This window comes from Chaetodon trifascialis, chromosome 19 (genome assembly GCF_039877785.1).
Source record: "Chaetodon trifascialis isolate fChaTrf1 chromosome 19, fChaTrf1.hap1, whole genome shotgun sequence".
Classification (NCBI taxonomy): Eukaryota; Metazoa; Chordata; class Actinopteri; order Chaetodontiformes; family Chaetodontidae; genus Chaetodon; species Chaetodon trifascialis.
Window position 1 is genome coordinate 7,395,426 of NC_092074.1, and position 11,356 is coordinate 7,406,781.

An 11,356-nucleotide genomic window follows, 5' to 3' on the forward strand; every position below is an offset into this window, starting at 1 on the left:
TTGCTGCTTGTTTTTATCTGTTAGCTTAATATGCTCGCCCCAGATCTCGCAAAAGTGTGTTGCTGAGACAACACGTCATAATCTATGCCTACGTTCACTTCTCGCATTGAAGTGAATAGACTCAGGACCTGTCGTAAGTCTCCGAAAGGGGCAGGTCAGTGGCAACGACAGACACAGGAAGAGACTCTTAAGTGCACAACCTTGTTTCTGAACCGTCTGATTAAAACTGCTAATAAGGGAAGGGGAGGGGAAAAGGTCACAACTACTAATACTGAAATTACATCATGGCTAATTTGTGAAACTGAAAGACTTGTAATTTCTGGAAAGCATTTATTATTTAGACTTGAGGAAATAGTTTGACATTTTGGGACAAATTCGTTTTCTTGCCAAAGTTTAGACAACTCATATCGAGCTAGAGAGGGGAGACGATTAGCTTATCTTAGCATTTGAAGCAACTGTCATGTAGAGCTAGAGCGGGGAGATGATTGGCTTATCTTAGCATTTGAAATAACTGTCATGTAGAGCCAGGTTTTAAATCTTTTTCTACTTTGTCTGTTTGTCCAAGCACATTTTTCAGAAGTATAAGATGAATGTGAATTAAATAAATTTAGTAGTGGTATGACATTTTTATAGTGTTTCTGTGAATCGTGTCACGCTGTTTGAAACATAGATGTGTAAACCGTTTATTTCATTTGGAAGCTGTCATTTATGTCAGTAACTTGTATCAGTAATCTGTTCCTAGCCCAGCTGTCTAAAATAGCTTCAGGTTCCCAGATGTGAGCTTGTCATTCATCATGTGTCAGAAGGAAGCTATCGCTCCTTTATTACATAAATTAGTCAATGGACAACCTCAACCAATCCAATTCTTGTGTGGGCTTGGTGACACAGCACCTCTACATGCAGACTTTACACAAACTACACCCACTTGATGTTTTCACAAAGTGGCTTGATTAAAAAAAAAAAAACTATTTTAGTATGACAAGTTCACACATGGCGGTTTGGCATGATTTCTCTTAAACAATGTGAAGACACGCTTGCTGTTGAACAATATAAGTCCACCTGTTTCTTTGTCAGAACAGCTTCACCATGAGTTTGCCATGTTAAAAGACAAATATAGTGTAGGTGGTTGTTACAACATGGAATTACATCATGTGCATGCTATTACATTTTACATGAGTTTAATGGTCATGAGGAGATGACATGAATGAAGATCATAATGCGTGTGTGGCCTTTATTCTCATGACCTAATCCAATGATCTCATTCAATGAGTAGAAAGCAGAAGAGTACATGGGAGGTCTTTAATTCTGTGTGTTTCCCAGCACGAGTGAAAAAAGCTGATCAAACAAGTTTCTATACCTGTAAAAAAGAACTAAGTTATTTCCTCTCTGTGGCAGGTGATGGTCATGCTCATTTTGCTGCTATGAAGAATGGGGAAAATAGAGTGTTTTCGCATCTTTCTTTTGCTATAGCTTCTGAAAAAGTGACTGAAGACATCAGGGTATCAGTTGAAACTTTCAAACTGAGGTGAAAACTCTGAGATCCTCCCCTTTGTTGCCTCGGTTTCACGCTGAATGTGCAAATGCATATTTTTTCGGGGAAGCGTGGGTGTTTTCGGAGAAGGGGTAATACCTTTATTTCCATCCCCAGGCATTCCCACAGTGTTTTATACGCACACGCACGCACACACACACACACACACACACACACACACACACACACACACACACACACACAGAAAGGGATTAATTGTATGCAATATGATCTCTTGTCCTACTACCCTACTGCCACCAGGCATCTCTCACGACCATAGTGTTACCACCAGGTTCGGGTTTTTTGAGAAATATTCATATTTGCTTGGATAGAAAATCCACACCACTCTTAGATTAAGTTAAATATGAGCTAGAGCCATTAAGCAATTACCTTAGCATTGTGTGAAGACTGGAAACAGGGGGAAACAGCTAGCTTGGCTCTGTCCAAGTCACTGAAACATAAAAACAAAAAATTGTTGTTTTATTATCATCAGCATGAGGTTACCAGGTAATCATACATACAACATACAATTCAAACAAACTAGATTTGGCATGTTAATAATTGAGCATTAGAAGTGCTGGTACTGCAGACAGATTATCGATCTGTGAGCCAGGCTAGCTGTTTCCCATCTGTTTCCAGTCTTTGTGTGCACTAAGATAACCAGCTGCTGCCTATAGCTTCATATGTGGCATGCAGATTTAAGGCTGGTATTGATTTTGAATCTAGAAAGCAAATAAGCACATACCCCACCCCTTACGATGACATAATGATCATTTTGTGAGAAAGTTAACGTTGCTCAGCTCTTGTGGAAACATTGAAAATAGCCACTTCAAAATGCAATTAAAGATGATAATGAAATAGTGAGGCACAGCGGCTGGAGCAGTCTGCGTGGCCCTGTCATGCCACTCGAGAGGTAAATGGGTGTTCACATGATAATTAACATTTCAATGCAATTTCATAGCGGTTAGGAGAGGAGGATTGCTAATGTTGGGGATTTACAAACACTTTGCTTGGCCTCAATTCAGATACTTGCTGCTGCATATTGAACGAGCTGGAGATGTCAGAGTGCTTTTGGAGGCTTACAAAGAGGCAGCTGCAGTAGTTCAAAGGAGATAAGATAAAAGCATCAGAGGCCTACTTTAACATGTTTTTTGATAGTCATTCTTCAATGGTAGGAAGCAAGTCTGCACTTGAATCTCTACCTGTTCTTCAAAAGTTGAGTCAATCATTGGATAACTGTTTGTTGTGAAAGATCACCAAGATTCTTAGATTGCTTTGAATGAAGTCACAACAATATAACACCGTTTGAAAGGTTAGAGTATTTTTGAAACTGAGAGCCTAAAATCAGATGAAAAAAAATAGGGCATGCAGCCTATATAGGAAAGTATGGTTTGAGGTCATAGATTTACATGATTGTTATCACAATGCTGACTGCCCTGAGAGTGCACATGCAAAGCAGTTAAAAACAATGCAAATAGAGCTAAGGACGTCTTCCAGGATGCAGTTTTAGTACAGCTCTAAGTTATACAATTGGAGGAGTTGAGGACTTGGAAAACATGCCATTTGATCATAAACTGTGCTTCACTGTTCGGTTATGTTTTCATTCTTGACTTTCACCTACATTCCTTTGTGTGCAGATTTATTGATAGTCCATTGTGCCAGCAGTCTGTACTCTGGACTGTGTGAGACTATGAGGAAAAAAAAATAGATCAGTATCATGAAATAAACCACAAGGACAACTCAGACTTTCAGCAATCACACTGTACTGTCCCAGATACAAATTAGACCAGCAAATTTTCCTGACACACTTACAGCAGTGTGAAAATGGATCTGACTGAGTGTGCTACACCACGGAAATAGTGAGGCTTCAAGACACACCGCAAACCAACTGAGCAAAATCTTTCACTGTTTAAGTGGCTCACATGAATTTTTCCATTTTGAGCAGGCCCTCTGTTATGTCAGCTGTGTTGCAAAGAAAAGTCCAGCTTCTTGTTTTGCCTGTTGATGACAACACACACTGGTTTGAGGTCATGCTTGGTGTTCATTTTTGCAAACATCAAACTCAAATGGAGCAACATATGAATGATAGCATTGGGTAGTTTAATAGCATTCATTTTTAACAAACATTTATGTTCGTTGTTACATTTTCATGGATCCATTTATGCATATATCCAGTCATCCATTCATTTAAATCATAATCCTATAGTTGGTCTTTTATCATTCTTACCAAATATTCCAGCTTCAATACTAGAAATAAATCATACAGGTCAGGAATGGATTCAAATGGAGGAACTGGGGAGCTATTGTTCAACCATGTAGCAAAGGTCTTTATCGCCCTCCTGTGCTTGAATTATGAATTGCAGATCCTGGGATCACAGGTCCTTCTCCCTCTCACTCATAAACTCTTCAAAAATACACACAAGTTGGAGCATTGTGGATGACAACAAATACATGTAATTTGATAACACAGTTTAGTACATTTCCTGGAAAATCAATTAAGGGGTAGTTCATGGATACGAGAACCAGACAGGAAATGTCTGTTTTTGGCTAATCTTACTAATAAATATCTGGCAAATCAAGCTATTTTGTTACATTGATGCAAATATCAGGCCCCATTGTCATTTGGCAATATTTATATTCACAACAATAACCTAACATACCCATTGACATTAAAAGACAGATGCTTGATATATAAATGGTATGAGAAAATCTCTGACAGTCAACATAAATGAATATATCATTATTCCCCAGACATGCATACAAAATAAATGTATAATAAATAAATGAATCTTGCCTGAATTTGCATACTTTAAATCACAACACAATCATTTTGTTGGAACAATCAGCACTATAAGCTAGTTACACTCTTCCAACTGTCCATCACACTGTTAGACAACACCGCATCCCCAGCCTCTCCTCAGCCTTTCCATCCATCAGTGCCACCTAGGTGAGTGAGATGAGGATCGAGCAGCGATGCGTGACAGCTTTCACCCTGGGGTGCTTGAATCATCTGCCAGTCAGCCAGCAAAGGCTCTCCAGCACCTCTTCAGCATATCCCTGCAGCTCTACAGGGTGCCTTCACAGTGAAAACCTCCTGTCTACTTCCAGTGCCAAAAAAAAAAGGTATTCAAGTTCCCTTACAGACTATGATGATGGCACTGATAGCACGTCTGGACCCGCAGGACAAACACACTCACAGACTCATTTATGAGTCAGCAGTCAGCACAAATGATACCTCCTCTGTGGTATGCTACCCACCCACCTCACCATCTTCAACTGTCTCCAGCAGATTTAGTCCATTTTGACAAGCAAGAAGACAAAATGGTATCAGCTCCGAAAAAGCAACCCTTTATGAAGGATTTATAACCATTTACTCATGTTTTATTGATCAATTATAAGCCATCAATAACAACAAGTTCCAGGCTGCCAGGTTGTGAAATATCTCTGCCTTTTGAGTCATTAATGGTCATTGGCTAACATGTAATTAAACGTTAGCAATTAACAAAGAGTAGTAAACCATCAAGTCTGCAGGAATGCATGTGAAGAAATCATGAATGGAGTTTGTCACTTTCTATGAGGCCATCAACAAATGTTTGTGAGTCATCTGCAGTTATAAATAGTATGCAGTGGCACATGTTAACAAGTTGTCAATGAATGAATTCAGATGCAGGTGCTCCACAGTGCTGTTCCAGAAGGTCAAGGGTCAAACTGTCTGTGTCTTCATGATGAACTACAAAACATGTCAAAAAGAGAGAAAAGGCTTATGAAGGCATCTCACAAAATGAAAAATGAAAAATATTACAGCAAATATTTAATTTGAAGAAAAAGACAAACAACAACAACAACAAAAACACAAAAATAATTATAAAGCAGTATTGAGACATACAATATTCTCTGTCTGCATTATGATTGATATTTTTGTCATCTATTTGTGGAGAGCAAGCATAGCTGCTTAAATTTTTTATTCTTTGTATTATTGTTACATGTTTTACTGTAATAGAGATTTGTCTTTGCAATAAGTATGTGCATAGTACAAGTGCAAAGTATAACATAAACATTTATCTTTTTTTAATTCAAGCCTTCCGATTTCCCACTGACTTTTCATACACCTCAAAAAACATATCAATCTAATTATACACCTGTAAATACAAGAAGTAGTTGGTGTTTAGAACAAGTTACAGGAACTACAAGTCCCAAAAATCTCTCCGTAGCGCTCGGTTGCCTGTACCAACATTTGATTGGAGGGACTCAGTAAAGCTCCGTGTGATTGGCTCCCGGTGGCCATGTTTGCATTAGCAGCTGTCTAGATGCGTGCTAGCTAACCGGTTAGCTGTGTGAGGAGCATTTGCCTCTTTACTCGGGCTAAAATTAACGAACAGCCCTTCCTCTCCGTTTACGCCGGCTTATTTGGAAGACGCAATGCCGGTTCACTCCCGAGAGAAGAAAGAAAGTAACCACGAAGAAATGGAGGTGGATTTTCCCGAGCAAGACGGCAGCAGTACAGACGAGGAGGACACCGTTAGCTCGTCCGTGTCTGAAGATGGAGACAGCTCGGGTAGGGAAAATAGGCCTTATATATCAACCCACAGCTAAATTAATCAAATATACTTATCTGTCAGACATGAGTGCACCATAATAAGTGCCTGCTGCTAAAATTTAGCGGACATTTTGACCAGGGATGGTGTGTATAAGGAACAGTATCGGGTGGAGATGCTATGAGGGTGACGATGGTGGTTGATAAGAAAAGCAGTTGATATGGAGCTGATGTCAAACCAGTCATGTGTTTATGTGAACAGACATGGATGATGAGGACTGTGAGAGGAGGAGGATGGAGTGCCTGGATGAGATGACCACCCTGGAGAAGCAGTTCACTGACTTGAAGGAGCAGTAAGTTCATAGCCTTCACGTACAGCTTCACCTGCTGCTTCACGTACAGCTTCACCTGCTGCAGGTCATATTCAGTCTTTCCTGCCAGCAATTTTGAAATGAAACTGGCCATCATTTAGAGGTGAAACCCTGTTCGAAACCTCATAATATGCTGATGAATTTGAGCCACATCATCAGCCTCACTGGCGTGTTAAATGAACAGCCTCCTGCTGCAGATGTGTCACAGCATCCTGCTCTCGTCTGCTCTATTCTGCTGCTGGACTCTTGTCTTCATACTCCAAACTCTCTGGGGACCCTGCAATGCTGCCACTTTCAGCTTATGAACAGATGTGCCAACTTCCTTTTTTGCTGTTCAGGTTGTACAAGGAGCGTCTGAGCCAGGTGGACATCAAGCTGCAGGAGGTGATGGCTGGCTGTGCCCAAGAGTACCTGGAACCTTTAGCCAACCTGCAGGAGAACATGCAGATCAGGACCAAAGTTGCTGGTAGGTCAGAGTTATACTACTAATGTTGTGTGCATGTGACTGACTTAGACTTAACACGTCAGCCTCCTGTGACAGTGAGGATAGAGTTAGGGTGTCTTCTTGTGTATAGAATAAACTTCTTTATGGCAAAAGCAGAGGATACATTACGAGCCACTGCTTCAAATTGATTTAATGTTTCAATGCTTGTCACAGGGATCTACAGGGAGCTGTGCTTGGAGTCAGTGAAGAACAAATATGAGTGTGAGATCCAGGCTGCCTGCCAACACTGGGAGGTGAGAGGTCAACAAATGAGTTCAGTGTCTTCAGTGTCAAACCACAATTTGTTCATATAGATTTCTGCCTTTACGGTGCAGAAATTCTCTTTTGGAGGAGGATCTTTAGTGATAGTTTTCCAACCAGTGTGTCTTGCTCCCTTTTTTCTCTCTCTCAGAGTGAGAAGTTGCTGCTGTTTGACACTGTGCAGAGTGAGCTGGAGGAGAAGATAAGGAGACTGGAGGAAGACAGACACAGTATTGACATCACCTCAGGTACCAGCTATGGCTGCAACAAACAAATGTTTCTAAAAGTATTGTTCTGTATCAGTTTTTTCAGTTAAATCCATCAAAGGATGGGCCTACAGGGGCATCCTAAAGTCTGACAAACATTTCCAAAACCCACAGTATTCAGTTCTTAGTTTCAGGTGATTGTACAGCAATGAAAACATAATTAGCAATATTATATTCCATTTGTGCCAATAGATCCCTCTAAATCCTGCACACTGGACCTTTAACATACAGGGTGCAATTAACGGTGCTAATGAAGACCAAGTAAATAAAAAAACTGACAAGATGCAAAGTTTGCACTCGTAATCTATAACACAGAAGGAAGTGTGCTCCTCTCTCTAATCTGCCCTCTTTGTTTGCCAGAGCTGTGGAATGATGGATTGCACTCGCGGAAAAACAAGAAGAAAGACCCATTCTGCCCTGTCAAGAAGAAGAAGCCCGTTGTTGTTTCTGATATCCTTTTCCCTTTGTCCTCTCCCTGTCTCTGTCCTCCCATCATTCCTCTGCACCACATTTTGCAGCAGCTCTTCAGTGACGTGCTGTTACGATGCTTCCCACCTCTTCACTGCATATCTTTCCTTAATGGCTCTGTTACGGCCCTATATTGTTTACATGCTGCAAGATCTAGATATTCTTGAAGACTGGACTGCAATAAGAAAGGTACTTTGGAGACGGAGAAAGAAGTCACTCTGTGAATGTGTCTGTGTTGTGATTTGACTTTTTCAGCTGTGTCTGTTTCCTCCCACCCCCACAGGCGATGGCATCACTGGGGCCGCACAGGGTGAAGGTGGATGGTAAGAGTCTCTCCTTGTCCTTGGTTACAGTCAATATCTGGCTGAGTGCAGCGATCGACCCGCGGTCACACAGGACGGGCGGAGTCAGTCCTTTCAGCTCAGAGTACTCAAGTTCATAGTTGAAAAGGAGACAGATGTTGCCTCCTCATATGTCTTTGTCTCTCTCCCTGTCCTCTTTTCTTTTTTCTTCAAGTTTATGCTTTCCTTGCCTCGCTTGCTCTCTTCTCGACCCGACATGACTTCCTCACTCCCCCTTTTTCTTTCTAACTCTCTCCTCCAGTTCCTGTAGTCAAGCCTGACAGACATCACCATGTGGCGCGCTCCGAGGACGGTCGACTTTTCTATGACAACCAATGGTACTGCAGGGGACAGGCCATCTGCATCAACAGGAAGGACGAGTACCCGACTAGGTGTGTGTGTGCGTGTGTGTGGGAGCAGAGTTAAAGCGCTCTTTGTAATAATGAGAGAGTGATGATTTTGGTTGTAGCCTGTGTGAGTTACAGTGCTAAATGATGCGTGTACTCATCTGCAAGTGTTTGCGTTTCTGACTCATCGTGTGAGTCTGTGCGGCCGAGATGCAGTGGTCACATGGTGTCTTTATTTGTAATGGAAATGATCATGGATGGCTTAAACAAAGACAGACAATGAGAGTATCAGGCTGAATGATTCACGTTCAGCTCTTTGTGCGTCCTGCTCGGCGTGCTGTCGGGACAGGATGCTCAGTGAATAGAAGGTATGCACTGATGTCACAGCACAGCACCCTCCACTCCATTGTTTTACACTGATCACACAATGCAACATGCTGCTGCTATGAATGAGTGCAGATGAAATACGTGCATCTGGACAGCCGTACAGCATACCTACTGAAAGTCTGTGGACATTAAAATGTAGCCAGAATAGAGTATACAACTCTGCGGTGTTTGTGAGGAACTGCGGGAACTGACTGCGTGCTAACATTGTCGTGTGTTTGTGTCACGCAGCGCCATCATCACCACTGTCAACAACGATGAGGTGTGGTTCAAACGGCTGGATGGCACCAAGTCAAAGCTGTACATCTCCCAGCTGCAGAAAGGCAAATACACTATCAAGCACTCGTAAAAACATGCACTCATACAGGCAAAGACCATCATCTCTGCTGTGTCTTCTTCTCTCTTTCTGTTTGGTATCATCCGACATTCTTGCCATATGTACAGTCTCAACTCACACAAACACGCCTCAATTCACTTCCTCTGTGTGTAAGTAAGAAAAAAAGAAACTGTCTTAACAGATATCAAACCCTCCTCGAGTCTAAGGAGACGATCTTCTCTGTAAATATGTATGTATGTTGATATTATTGACAAGGTCACAAAGTGTCATTTTCTCTGGAACGGAGATCAATGCAAAGTGCTGCTAAAAGAAAAAACAAACTTAAAAAACAAAAAAAACGAAGGGCGAAGAACCAGAGCGGTGGTGGACTGTGAACCGCGGAGCTGAGTCGCGTGCCTTTTTGAGACAAGATAATGCCTACGCTGATGAAAAAAAAAGTCCTGAACTTTAAATATCAATGCAGTGAAGCCTTACTCTGTACTGTGTTAGCACCAAGAGGACTGGAGCGGGTCAGTGAACGAGTGAGTGAGAAACCCTGATTCAGGTGAGGATGCTGTGAGCCGTGTGTTTGGTTTACCTCTCCGGCCACGCTCCACAGAGCCTAGTAAGTCTATTAAGATCCCCAGTTCATGTTTGATTGAGTAAAAAAAAAGTTGCACAAGTGTCAATATGGAGACGGGGAACGATTAATCAATTTTGAGTAAATGATTATATTGTGAATGTAATGAGATGAAACTATTCTTTGAGGACACCCCGGGGTTTTGTTGAAACCCACTTAGGGAGCCACTGTACTAAATGATCTCTTGATGTTTTCATGTAATTTTCCCAGCGCTGTATTTTAAGTTCAAACTAAGGCCAGCCCCGTTCACTGAGCAAAACATAAGCTGAGTTTTCAGCCGACAGTAATCGAGGGGCCCTGTATATAGAGGTGACTGTGTGTTTTGTGTTTATTTCACTGTGATTCTTCCCTCCATCTCCTTGCCATGCGTCTGATAATGCCTAGAACTCAACACTGAAGGCAGGATCCATGTGTACATTGCCTCAAATTCGTAATTCATAGTGCCGTTTTTTCAGTTTTTTGTCTTTATCCAGCCCATTGTGTGTTTTATGACTAGAATAACAGAAAGGATTGGTTATTAAGTCCTGCAGTGTAAATGTTACACCTCTAAAAAATCTGAAGTATCTCCTCTTCCTCATCCTCTCTTCTTATCTGTACTTCTCCCTCTCAACCGTCACTTCTCTTTCCCTCTTCCCCTTTGTCTTGCTGCTCGCTGTCAGAAAAATATTCCTCAATATAGACGTATTAACAGTCCAATGGGAGAGCATTGTTAAGGGATTTTTGTGCGTACAATCCGTCCAATCAGACCCTCTGTGTTTTTGTAAATGATGCTCGATTCGACGGAGGGGCTCTCGCTTTGTGTCGTATTTATGGTGCTTTATATTTAGAACATTGCATACATATTTCAAAGTATTACCTGCCAATTGTATTGTAACATAAACATAAAGTGTCTGTGACGCCTGATGTGGCGTTCATGGAGGACAACTTTTGATAGTTTGTTGGAAGTTTTGCTTTTCATTTCTGCTTCTTTTTTACCTTTTTATGAATTATGGTTCCTTTTCCACTTAAGAGGTAAAAAAAAGAAAGAAAATGTGACATTGTGCCAATGCATGTACAGCTGATTAAAGATTTTGTTTGTATCATTTGAAGAGAGTCAAACCTGCGCATGAACAATTATTCATCCTTTATATTCAAAGAGACAAGAGAATCTTAACTGGAGTCCTGTTTGTACTTCAAAAGACTTTCTGCCTGCATTTCTAGCCTGTCTCTGTGTCTGTGCATTTAGATGATTACAGCAGCAACTTGCACTGCTCAGCTTCTGTCAAACTAATTTCATTTTTTTGGACTTAAGAGCTTTGGATAAAACAGAAATACCAGAGCTTTGCATTGAACTTAAATACCCTGCCCAGCATGCACAAAAAAGCCCAGATACAATCTTATATAATACTCCAATGTACAAAGGGAGAAAGTCCC

The 11,356-nt window shown here is 41.2% G+C and overlaps 1 protein-coding gene across 1 annotated transcript; it reads left to right on the forward strand.

Annotated features, from left to right (window-relative positions):
• The first annotated feature begins 5,807 nt into the window (after window positions 1-5,807).
• LOC139347419 (breast cancer metastasis-suppressor 1-like protein-A) lies at window positions 5,808-11,038 on the forward strand. Its single transcript, XM_070987011.1, has 10 exons — window positions 5,808-6,086; window positions 6,328-6,418; window positions 6,775-6,902; window positions 7,095-7,174; window positions 7,333-7,429; window positions 7,808-7,897; window positions 8,040-8,104; window positions 8,199-8,238; window positions 8,519-8,648; window positions 9,219-11,038. The coding sequence occupies exons 1-10, from the start codon at window positions 5,951-5,953 to the stop codon at window positions 9,334-9,336; spliced, it is 975 nt and encodes a 324-aa protein (XP_070843112.1). The 5' UTR covers window positions 5,808-5,950; the 3' UTR covers window positions 9,337-11,038.
• The last annotated feature ends 318 nt before the right edge of the window (window positions 11,039-11,356 follow it).

Coding starts and splice junctions, on each gene's coding strand:
- LOC139347419 (XM_070987011.1), top strand. CDS start 5,951: ATGCCGGTTCACTCCCGAGAGAAGAAAGAAAGTAACCACGAAGAAATG. Junction 8,105..8,198: donor ACTGGACTGCAATAAGAAAG/GTACTTTGGAGA, acceptor CCACCCCCACAG/GCGATGGCATCACTGGGGCC. Junction 8,239..8,518: donor GCACAGGGTGAAGGTGGATG/GTAAGAGTCTCT, acceptor TCTCTCCTCCAG/TTCCTGTAGTCAAGCCTGAC.